General features: G+C 32.6%; 1 protein-coding gene across 2 annotated transcripts in view; it reads right to left on the bottom strand.

The window, feature by feature from the left end:
- Nucleotides 1–12913, bottom strand: part of LOC127738271 (uncharacterized) — a 31956-nt gene extending 19043 nt beyond the window's left edge. Inside the window, exons 1-2 of one of the 2 annotated variants that reach the window (XM_052249456.1) lie at nt 12646–12913; nt 3685–3821 (exon numbers count right to left, since the gene is read on the bottom strand). In XM_052249456.1, the coding sequence (XP_052105416.1) occupies nt 3685–3821; nt 12646–12763 (255 nt within the window). In that variant the 5' untranslated portion in view covers nt 12764–12913. Of the gene's footprint in view, nt 1–3684; nt 3822–7903; nt 8171–12645 lie in introns of those variants that run through there. The other variant, XM_052249455.1, reaches the window with a different exon arrangement.
- Nucleotides 12914–13121: the final 208 nt, after the last annotated feature.

Here is a 13121-nt window from a genome sequence, read left to right as displayed (position 1 = left end):
TTAAACATATAGAGCATCTTAAAATGAATGTGAGCTTAAGCAGATACATTTGTAAAACATCTTTAAGAAATAAATGTGAAATTAGACACATAAAACATATTAAAATAAACGTTAACTTAAACATATAAAACATCTTAAAATGAATTTGAACATAAACATAATATTATTCTTATAATTGGAAAGTCATTTTGACTTTGTCGTTGTTTATAAAACATCTGAAATAACAAAAGAATTAATTGTTCAATTAAAAACAAGGTCTTTCCATCTACGCAGTCACACTTTTTGATTAATGGACTTTCATAAAGCATATTGTCTAATTTCTGTCGAAAAAGTAATGGAAATACTGAAGCGTTTCCGATGTTGGTCCTGTTGTTAGGTATTTTAGTTATGACGTCATATTCAATGTAAACAAAGAAACGCTATCTTCGTGAAACTTTTTTTCAAATTAAAGAATTATGTAAATAAAAATGTAATAATTATACCTTAAAACAACGAATATAAAAAGTCGGCTTATTAATCTTCGTGTATCAGATTCCTTATCGGATACCAAAAAAATGCATGTTTTATCAGGTGAGTTTCCCCAGAAAACACATTTCATCTGCTATAAAAATCGTATAGACTCATTTTAAAGTGATACGAATATGCATATTCATTATTCTTTTGGTAATCAGATACAACAAATTTGCGGAAAACTGTTTGATGCTCTTTACGCAAAGTCCCGAGACAAACGATACCAGAAGAGAGAAACTAAACCGGAGAAGATATTTGCGCAAGGGCGAGGAGCTGAAAAAAATTAGAACGATTAAGAATTCATCAGAAATTGAAATTCATTTTTACTAGTATTGAATTTTCTAGTATAAATGAGGACTTCGTCCTCATAAAGGTTTACATTACACTGGTTCCCAAAATTTACATTTTTTTTATGTTCTTTCACTTGAATTAAGACAGATAATTTGCAACTTCCGGTTTACATAATGTCACTTTCGGTGTCATATCATAGGCAACTTGATTTTTTATATTGTTTTTAGGTACTTTTGCTTGAAATTAGTGCATAAAATTGCTTCTTCCAGTGTTCACAATGTGATTTTCGGATAACCTTTAAAAATCGAATACAAAAGAGCTCATGACTCATATCCAGAAATCAACGCCACTTTGCTTATTTGAATATTATACTAAAGAAATCGGATACGGGTCACGGAAATTATATTGAAATGATAGGGAATTTTGAAAAAAAATATGTCTGTTTTAACTTTAATTTAAGTGATAGACAGGTTGAGGGGACAGAAAATAAATATACACAACAATATACACCATTTAAACGAAACATAATGACTGTCGTTGCAAAAATCAAGGTTCCTGAGCTATTTTAAAAATCGAAACGAGAGGCTTTTAACATTGCAGTATAAAAAAACAGGCTAAAATGGCTGAAACGTCAAATTTGCAAACTTCGTGTTGAAAATTGGCTAACAAGGTCATTACAAAAACAGGTTGCGGAGATGAAACTTGAAACTTGAATGTCCAAAGAATAAGCAAGTCCAAACCTTGTATGTGTAGTCGTTCAACTCTAGGTTCCCACGTAAAGTTAAAATGCCCCTATTTCAAGAAGAATAAACTCACGAAAACACAAAAAAATCACTAAATAGACCACTTTCGAGTTTGTCCTTCACCGGAAAAAACTCGTCAATTATGCGCGCCTTTATGACGTCATTTACCAGATAGAGGGGATCGCCTGTATCCCTGCACTATTTACGCTCATCAAGCGTCTTAGTGATCGTCATTGTGCAGGATAAACTAGAAATAATGTTTGTTCCGTAGGTACTTAATCACAATTCCCTAATGACAGCAGTGCTGATTGTCAATTATGAGAATTCAATTTGTCGAATAATTCGTACAATATAGCATCATAGTTCTCCAACCACTTGCTCAACATTGGAACGGAAGTGACGACGCCCCTAAACACACGAATGATGTTCACTAAAACCAAAGTTTTTGACGGAAATGCATCGAACTCGAAAGTTGTCCATTCGCGTTCATTGTTTTGATTTTGACCGCCTGACAACTTTACGGAAATATCAGAGTGATTATAAACAAGGATTCTGTGACGGGCAACTTATAATATCCGTGTTTTAAAGATTTTAATGATATCAAGCCAGTCAAGTTCAAACTATTATCACGTGGTACAATTCTCATTTACATATTATGAATATTAATTAGCAAAAGTACTACTAATTTCTGGCTATGTTTATTATGTACCAGTATGTACCTTTCACCAGTACATTAAAAACATCCCAAAAGAAATTACTCCTATAAATTCATCAGATTGATTTCAATGTAATGTATCAAATCTTCGCCATTATGTCCCTAACATTTTGATCAGTTTCTTTCTTTGAATATTCCATCAGTTTCAGTGAAATGACAATAACAAGCAAGGGTATAAATCTAGAACGCCAAATCAGACTGTGATCATGTCCTTAATTTCAATTTAAGGGTGGTTGGTCTAAGATCAAAAATTGATTATTGTTTGCTTGATGTCTAATTGCAAATAGTTCATGCATGTTCAGGACAAGAAATCAAAACACCCCAGGTATCGTTTATGCATGATTGAACAAATTAAATTTTAAAGGAGAAACTTCCTTTAAAAAGTAACCGGATCACTTCATTCCAAATGTTTGGGCGTTACGTTAAATCGTATCTAACCACTTGACAAAAACCTTTTGTCGATCACTTTTATAGTTTATGAGTAGTTGCGATAACAAGCAAAGTTCAAAATTTAGAACATTACCTTGATATTTGACCTCGACCTAAATTTCCTGATTATGGACCAAGGACTTCATAACAAAAGATTCTAGGTCACAAAGTGAAAAATAACTTTTTCCCGAGGTCATTGGAAGACCTTTTGAATTTTATCTGATTATAATTTAATTTTGGATGTAACGCGTCTTCTGATTGGCTGACGTTGTTTTGTTTATCAGCTCAAAGACATAATTTTGTCATGTGACCGTGACGTCATCAACGTTTTTTCATGGTTTACTCCGGTTTAAAATGGAATTTAGAATTAAATTATAAGAAATGACTGTAATATTTTTTCTGTCTATTCGAAATAACATAAAAAATGTGGTGCACACTTTAAAATAACCCGCTACGCGTGTTATTCAGTGTGCACCACATTTTTGATGTTATTTCTTCATAGACAGAAAAAATATTACAGTCATTCCTTAAATAGACCTTATCGCTATTTGGGAATCTGCGACACTTAACCCGATAATTTGCGACACTTGAACTTTTGACGTCATACAACAATCACTTTTCTTTTGTGGCGTCAGACATTTTCTCTTGTGACGTCAAAATTTTACGGGAAGTTCTGTGATTTCCAGTAACGGCGGGAAAATAGCGATAAGGTGTATTTACACTGAACACTGTTTATCATGTTATCGCCTTTACTCAGAAACCGTAAAAGATGCCGATTATATCGTTTCTTCAAAATGCTCATTTCTTCCAAATAGCATCTTAAAAATGAATGAATATATAACACTAGGTCTTAACGAATTAGGAAAACACATTTACACTCGTCATACACATACAAATGTACTTATTGTCTATTTAGTTTGTATTATTCGGGATGGTATCTTTAATTTTATTTACAAATATGAAAACATGTATGTCGTGAATTTCGTTTTAAATTACCTCAACTCCAGAGAAAGGTTTTCCATTCTGCAAGCATGTTGGTATACATATCTCTCTTGTCATATTACTAAACAACAGTGCTTGATTATCTGCCACATTATAAGCTGGTGCTTCATAGCATCCAATGAACGTATAATCTGATAAAAAAAAAGGAATAATAGCAAAGCATAGAAAACATAAAACAAGTATTTGGTATTTGTTACAGTAAATGTGTATAATTAGGAATATTATGTATAATCACATAAATTTTCAGGAATTATGCATAACCACCAGAAAAAATGTCAGGGATTATACATAATAACTGGAGTGAAGAAACAATGAATAAAAGTTTGATAATTTATCCAGTAAAATCGTATTGAAACATCTTTAGAAGCATGAATATTAAAATGTTAAGCACAATACTCTCATACAAATTATTTATTTTTACAAACTACATTGTAAATGTTGATGTCATCTACTATTTCACATTTACCAATTAATCATTTGCAAATGATATGCTTTCCGTTTTTTGCAACAACATCCACTGTAATAAAAAAGACCTTGTCCTTCACATATAGAATCTAATTTTACCGCACGTTGAAGAGAAAACAAAATTAATGTTCATTAGAAACATCTGAAGGAGCAAAAAAAGTGAATCAGTCACCTCAAATTGATTTCTTATGTAGGACCCAAGCAAAATTATATATTTAGTAGCCAGGCAATATCCTTTTTAGTTCGTTCATGGACATAATTATCCATTACATTTTTGGGGCCTCCCTTTCCGCTATCGGCAACATGCGGAATCGGTATAAAACATTATAGTTAATCTTTGCCTCCTCCAAAATTGTGTTCAATATGTCAAGCATGCGTTCTGTCTGTTTTTCTGTAATTTTAGTTGCATTAGTTTGCCTAGTTTGAATTCCTTGTCCATTGGAACATAGAAAACATAAGACAGACAGATGCTGAATAACCTTCGTCGCCATTTGTTTTACTGCTAAATATATGCACTGTGCATTTTTTAATGCACAACATGAATGTCATTGGATACTGTTTTGGCAAACAAATCTAACAATATAATTCATGGCATACATGTGCAGCTATCACTATCATTGAGAATGTTGGTGCTATTCATTTCAATTTTAAATTTTTTTTTGTTTTTGTTTTTGTAAATGTTGTTCAACACAGTTAAATAGCATATCACTGGCAAAAATTGTTCACTTTAAATTTGATAAATGGACAGGGAATGCAAACTGCCAACTTAAACCCAAGGGTTAGAAATACAGATCATTTATTTGTCTATATTTGATTTATTTTATCAAACAAAGGATCGATCTTTGTATTATTGACAATCCCTGAAATAATATCAGGGAATTTGTAAAATAATTCTTAAAATGTTCAGTGATTATTTTAAATCACTGGTCATTTTCAGGGATTATATATAATCACTAACGACTTAAGTGATTGTGCAAAATCCCTAAAAAAACAGATTCTATACATAATCCCTGATTATACAAATTCACTGTAACATATATAAATATAAATATTATATTCTCCTGTAACACACAAAATGTATTCTATTTAAGCTCATGTGCGTAGTATTACTTCTCTCGAATCATCTGTAAAACTTGCCTAAAAACAAGTACCCTTACCAACTGTTACATTGACAGTTGTCCCTTTGATATATTGTACGTCCATAACTAGCTGTGACCTTCAAAGCAAAATACTATTATAATACTGACCGAAATAGTGACATAAAACGTGAGAAAGGGACCGACTATATATTACGTCGGAGTAGAAGATTGGACATTGGAATTGTTATGTCATTATTACTGTGTGATCAAAATATGTAGAAGTACAACAAACACATTTTAAAAATATTTCTAACTGTTGATGTAGCTGTTGACTTTTTTTATCACGAACATGTGTATATAAAAACAAGATGTTTTGTGATTGCCAATGAGACAACTCTCCACAAGAGACCAAATGACAAAGAAATTAACAACTATAGGTCACCGTACGGTCTTCAACAATGAGCAAAACCCATACCGCATAGTCATTTATAAAAGGCCCCGTAATGACAAATGTAAAACAATTCAAACGAGAAAAATAACGGCCTAATTTATGTACAAAATAATGAACGAAAAACAAATATGATACACATCAACACACGACAACCACTGAATTACAGACTTCTGACTTGGGACAGGCACATACAGAATGTGGCGGGGTTATACTTGTTTGAAGGCGCCAACCCTCCCCTAACCTGGGACAGTGGTGTAACAGTACAACATAAGAACAAAGTATAAAAATCAGTTAAAAAAGGCTTAACTCATTAGATACACCCAAATAGAAATACATCTAACAGTAACACAGAGTGGATGTGGCAGGGTACTTATACATCCTAACAACAAAACGACACTTAGTACATATCTGAGAGTACTCGCAGTTACTGACAGCTGGTTCAAAGCCAATAACAACTAATATATGATGAAGACATAATCTTTCAGTCAGATTAATTGAGGTCTGGAGCTGACATGTCAGTAACTGCTAGTAGTCCTTTGTTAATTTATGTATCATTCTCATTTTGCTTAGTTTCTTCTGTTATACCTTTTCTGGCATCGGACTCGGACTTCTTTTAAACTGAGTGCTACTGTGCGTATTGCTGTGTGTTTGTTTATTCTACATTGGCTGGAGGTATAGGGGGAGGGTTGAGATCTCACAAAACATGTTTAACCCCGCCGCATTTTTGCGCCTGTCCCAAGTCAGGAGCCTCTGGACTTTGTTAGTCTTGATTTTGTTTTTTAATTTTTAGTTCTATTATATGTTTTGGAGTTTAGTGTGACGTCCATTTTCACTGAACTAGTACACATTTTTGTTTAGGGGCCAGCCGAAGCCCGCCTCCGGGTGTGGGATTTTCTCGCTGTGTTGAAGACCCATTAGTGGCCTTTGGCTGTTTTCTGCTCTTTGGTCGAATTGTTGTCTCTTTGACACATTCCCCACTTCCATTCTCAATTTTAATTAAAAAAATCATGCATCAAAGACAAATAAATCAATCAGTACACATCCAACATCCAACGGACTTAGTAAAGACGTCTTTAACAGTCAGAGAAAAACATGACCTTCTGCAATGCCATGATACAGGTATCGACAGATTGTAGAGCCATGCATGTGCATATGTATATAAAAATAATATTTAGTTTGATTTTTATTTGCTGATAACAAAATCAGTATTAATACCAATAAAAACAATACTTAAAAGATCAAATTACAGTGTTGAATTGGTAACCTTTTAGAATAAGTTTATTCAAAGGATCGATAAGTTTACCTGGATCGTATCTAAATTTCCGGCCTCGGTAAACAACATCTTCGTAAAAATTAGGATGTGATATCCCGTTTGAAATAAGTTTTCTACAGGTACAACCAAACTTAAAAACCAAATCTTTATATCTATGGAAGATTTTAGTAAAGGTTATAAGTAATTTGTGGTAACGAAATCCCTGACTTAATTATTTACCAGTAATACTAGTACATAGATTACGTTCATTGAAATCCAAAACGACACAACAGACACGGGCATAGAAAACGAGTTGTGATATATATACATCGTAAGATGGTGCTAAAGGAACACCACTGTCCAAAAAAGGAAAATCAACAATAGGGAATCAAAAATCGTCCCTTTTGTCGTAAATTTTAGTGAAGATCTCCCGTGTAAAACTAAATATCTAAATCTAGGAAAGACAGTTATTCCTTTGGATAAATTTCGGCAGTATATTTAGAAAATTCTTGATTATTTAACGAAAAATATCATCAAGATAATGGAAAGTGTTGTTGAATTTTATCAATTAAATGCAATTTGGACGGGTATTTACTGAGTTTGGTCATAAACTTTGATTCATAACAATACAAGAACAAGTCTGCTATTAAAGGGGCGCAATAAGACTATATACGTTCATGTTCTCACTGCAGAGCTACATCCGATCTCTGACTTTGCTATTTTGACTGATCATTTGTCAACTGGCATGTCCTTAGTCTAAGCCTCTGCAGGTTCTAATTTCACCATCCATGAATCATTCCCATATATAATGTAACAGATGTATTAGAAAAAAAAATTGTTTTATATGATCCTTTGCTTATATATTTTCAGCTTCTGAAAATAGATTTTTTACGAAAAAATCATTTCTCGTTAAAGTAAAAATATTTTCTATACGGTTACATTTGATGTTCTGTAATTTTCACCTACCTTTTAGGGTTTCGGTTTCATTGTAGGGTTCACAAAAACTCTGTGAAAAGGTATTATTTTCACTACTAGCAATTTCTCCAATGTTAACAAAAACCATTAGCGTTAGAATAGAATTCATGGCAAAATATTTAAAGACTCGACTGACACATCTTTATAGCAGTAATCAACTTTTCCCATATGCACATGTAGTAGCTCCGATTCAAAAGTCGATAGGAAAGTCTACTCCTGCACCTGTCAATTGAAAGTTTTAAAAAATGAGTAGTGTATCTTATTTCGAAACCATTATCCATCCAATGACAGTCGTAAAATCGATTGATGGTTCTAATATAATTGTTATTTTAAGTGAAAGGATGTTCACATTTCAAAACTTTATTTTTTTATTGGAAATGTATCAAAATGTATATCGATTAACGACAAGCGCATACGATGGTTACATTTGATACGTGTTAATGTTGTTGAACTGCAATTATATAAACGTTTTTCTTAATAACGAAATAGAATATAAAGATAAAATCGAATTATTTGTCAATGAAGTTTTTGAAATTGCATAACTAACAGTTCAACAATACACTGTACTTGAAATATAAATTCATTATGATTAAAGAATTGTTAAATTTTGTTAAACATCATATTACTTATTGTTAGGATACATACATTGAAGAGTTTGATGAATAGAAAAAAATCTTAAATGTACCCTTGTAAAGTTTTCGCTTTATGATGACGCAAAATAACAAAATATCTTTATTTAACGTAACTGGTATTTCATTCAATCTCAGTTAACTTAAATATAAAAATGGCACATTTTGTTTATTCTATTGTTATAACACAAAACTATGTCACTTACTCAAAATAAGCATTTTGTTTTCATTTCGTTGTTCTATTCATTAAATCTTACATAAAAAGTTGTTATTCTGAATGCAAAGCCCAAAGACGACTAAAGAAAAAAAAATCTGTTTTTTTTTCAAAGTACCCACCATGAATTTCATAACTTTATGAACAGATTCCTTTTTATCATAACATAAAAGGTTAGAAAAAGGTCTGTCTAGATATGAAACACCTTATTAAAGACGAGAAATCACATCTTTATTTTACGGTGATGTTGCTTATAGAGTCTGTACATTAAGATACGATCTACAATAAATCCTCGATCCTTTGAATATTGTGTGATTCGGTACTACATTAGTTCTGTTTTTGATAGATTAACACATACATAACTAAATATGCATCGCTATACAGTTATGAACACTTGTGGTCCTAAATCCTGTTTATTTATATTAGGATTACACAAGGCCATGCTATTCTAAGACTGTTTGTGACATTTTACACTTAATCCATTTGACGTGTACTGATATAAATTTCAGTCGGGAAAAACATGGTTTATGGTTTACTTTTATAAATTGTAACTTGGATGGAGAGTTGTCTCATTGGCACTCATACCACATCTTCCTATATCTATTTAAAGATTAGTCAGAATTGGCTTAGAACTGTTTTATTAACTGCAGGTAATTTTAGATCGGTTCCTTGTGGGGTTTATTTTTGTATGTTTTTAGGGTTTATATTGGTTTAGTGTCGATCTAATGAGTCAAGCTTTTTTCAACTGATTTTGATGGTTTGTTGTTATGTTGTGCTGCTATGCCACTGTCCCAGGTAAGAGGATGACTGAGCGCTCACAGCCATTTTAATCGTAGTCAAATTCTTTATGTTCCCTCTACAATAAACTGATTATTCTGCCCCTTTTGGATGCGCATGTAAATAATTTATAAAGAAAATGGGAGAATTGTGCTATACATTTATTTGTCTATATTTGATTTATTTTATCAAACAAAGGATCGATCTTTGTATTATTGACAATCCCTGAAATAATATCAGGGAATTTGTAAAATAATTCTTAAAATGTTCAGTGATTATTTTAAATCACTGGTCATTTTCAGGGATTATATATAATCACTAACGACTTAAGTGATTGTGCAAAATCCCTAAAAAAACAGATTCTATACATAATCCCTGATTATACAAATTCACTGTAACATATATAAATATAAATATTATATTCTCCTGTAACACACAAAATGTATTCTATTTAAGCTCATGTGCGTAGTATTACTTCTCTCGAATCATCTGTAAAACTTGCCTAAAAACAAGTACCCTTACCAACTGTTACATTGACAGTTGTCCCTTTGATATATTGTACGTCCATAACTAGCTGTGACCTTCAAAGCAAAATACTATTATAATACTGACCGAAATAGTGACATAAAACGTGAGAAAGGGACCGACTATATATTACGTCGGAGTAGAAGATTGGACATTGGAATTGTTATGTCATTATTACTGTGTGATCAAAATATGTAGAAGTACAACAAACACATTTTAAAAATATTTCTAACTGTTGATGTAGCTGTTGACTTTTTTTATCACGAACATGTGTATATAAAAACAAGATGTTTTGTGATTGCCAATGAGACAACTCTCCACAAGAGACCAAATGACAAAGAAATTAACAACTATAGGTCACCGTACGGTCTTCAACAATGAGCAAAACCCATACCGCATAGTCATTTATAAAAGGCCCCGTAATGACAAATGTAAAACAATTCAAACGAGAAAAATAACGGCCTAATTTATGTACAAAATAATGAACGAAAAACAAATATGATACACATCAACACACGACAACCACTGAATTACAGACTTCTGACTTGGGACAGGCACATACAGAATGTGGCGGGGTTATACTTGTTTGAAGGCGCCAACCCTCCCCTAACCTGGGACAGTGGTGTAACAGTACAACATAAGAACAAAGTATAAAAATCAGTTAAAAAAGGCTTAACTCATTAGATACACCCAAATAGAAATACATCTAACAGTAACACAGAGTGGATGTGGCAGGGTACTTATACATCCTAACAACAAAACGACACTTAGTACATATCTGAGAGTACTCGCAGTTACTGACAGCTGGTTCAAAGCCAATAACAACTAATATATGATGAAGACATAATCTTTCAGTCAGATTAATTGAGGTCTGGAGCTGACATGTCAGTAACTGCTAGTAGTCCTTTGTTAATTTATGTATCATTCTCATTTTGCTTAGTTTCTTCTGTTATACCTTTTCTGGCATCGGACTCGGACTTCTTTTAAACTGAGTGCTACTGTGCGTATTGCTGTGTGTTTGTTTATTCTACATTGGCTGGAGGTATAGGGGGAGGGTTGAGATCTCACAAAACATGTTTAACCCCGCCGCATTTTTGCGCCTGTCCCAAGTCAGGAGCCTCTGGACTTTGTTAGTCTTGATTTTGTTTTTTAATTTTTAGTTCTATTATATGTTTTGGAGTTTAGTGTGACGTCCATTTTCACTGAACTAGTACACATTTTTGTTTAGGGGCCAGCCGAAGCCCGCCTCCGGGTGTGGGATTTTCTCGCTGTGTTGAAGACCCATTAGTGGCCTTTGGCTGTTTTCTGCTCTTTGGTCGAATTGTTGTCTCTTTGACACATTCCCCACTTCCATTCTCAATTTTAATTAAAAAAATCATGCATCAAAGACAAATAAATCAATCAGTACACATCCAACATCCAACGGACTTAGTAAAGACGTCTTTAACAGTCAGAGAAAAACATGACCTTCTGCAATGCCATGATACAGGTATCGACAGATTGTAGAGCCATGCATGTGCATATGTATATAAAAATAATATTTAGTTTGATTTTTATTTGCTGATAACAAAATCAGTATTAATACCAATAAAAACAATACTTAAAAGATCAAATTACAGTGTTGAATTGGTAACCTTTTAGAATAAGTTTATTCAAAGGATCGATAAGTTTACCTGGATCGTATCTAAATTTCCGGCCTCGGTAAACAACATCTTCGTAAAAATTAGGATGTGATATCCCGTTTGAAATAAGTTTTCTACAGGTACAACCAAACTTAAAAACCAAATCTTTATATCTATGGAAGATTTTAGTAAAGGTTATAAGTAATTTGTGGTAACGAAATCCCTGACTTAATTATTTACCAGTAATACTAGTACATAGATTACGTTCATTGAAATCCAAAACGACACAACAGACACGGGCATAGAAAACGAGTTGTGATATATATACATCGTAAGATGGTGCTAAAGGAACACCACTGTCCAAAAAAGGAAAATCAACAATAGGGAATCAAAAATCGTCCCTTTTGTCGTAAATTTTAGTGAAGATCTCCCGTGTAAAACTAAATATCTAAATCTAGGAAAGACAGTTATTCCTTTGGATAAATTTCGGCAGTATATTTAGAAAATTCTTGATTATTTAACGAAAAATATCATCAAGATAATGGAAAGTGTTGTTGAATTTTATCAATTAAATGCAATTTGGACGGGTATTTACTGAGTTTGGTCATAAACTTTGATTCATAACAATACAAGAACAAGTCTGCTATTAAAGGGGCGCAATAAGACTATATACGTTCATGTTCTCACTGCAGAGCTACATCCGATCTCTGACTTTGCTATTTTGACTGATCATTTGTCAACTGGCATGTCCTTAGTCTAAGCCTCTGCAGGTTCTAATTTCACCATCCATGAATCATTCCCATATATAATGTAACAGATGTATTAGAAAAAAAAATTGTTTTATATGATCCTTTGCTTATATATTTTCAGCTTCTGAAAATAGATTTTTTACGAAAAAATCATTTCTCGTTAAAGTAAAAATATTTTCTATACGGTTACATTTGATGTTCTGTAATTTTCACCTACCTTTTAGGGTTTCGGTTTCATTGTAGGGTTCACAAAAACTCTGTGAAAAGGTATTATTTTCACTACTAGCAATTTCTCCAATGTTAACAAAAACCATTAGCGTTAGAATAGAATTCATGGCAAAATATTTAAAGACTCGACTGACACATCTTTATAGCAGTAATCAACTTTTCCCATATGCACATGTAGTAGCTCCGATTCAAAAGTCGATAGGAAAGTCTACTCCTGCACCTGTCAATTGAAAGTTTTAAAAAATGAGTAGTGTATCTTATTTCGAAACCATTATCCATCCAATGACAGTCGTAAAATCGATTGATGGTTCTAATATAATTGTTATTTTAAGTGAAAGGATGTTCACATTTCAAAACTTTATTTTTTTATTGGAAATGTATCAAAATGTATATCGATTAACGACAAGCGCATACGATGGTTACATTTGATACGTGTTAATGTTGTTGAACTGCAATTATATAAAC

Source organism: Mytilus californianus, unplaced genomic scaffold (assembly GCF_021869535.1).
Source record: "Mytilus californianus isolate M0D057914Y unplaced genomic scaffold, xbMytCali1.0.p SCAF_4, whole genome shotgun sequence".
Classification (NCBI taxonomy): Eukaryota; Metazoa; Mollusca; class Bivalvia; order Mytilida; family Mytilidae; genus Mytilus; species Mytilus californianus.
This window is presented reverse-complemented; position numbering and strand designations above follow the sequence as displayed.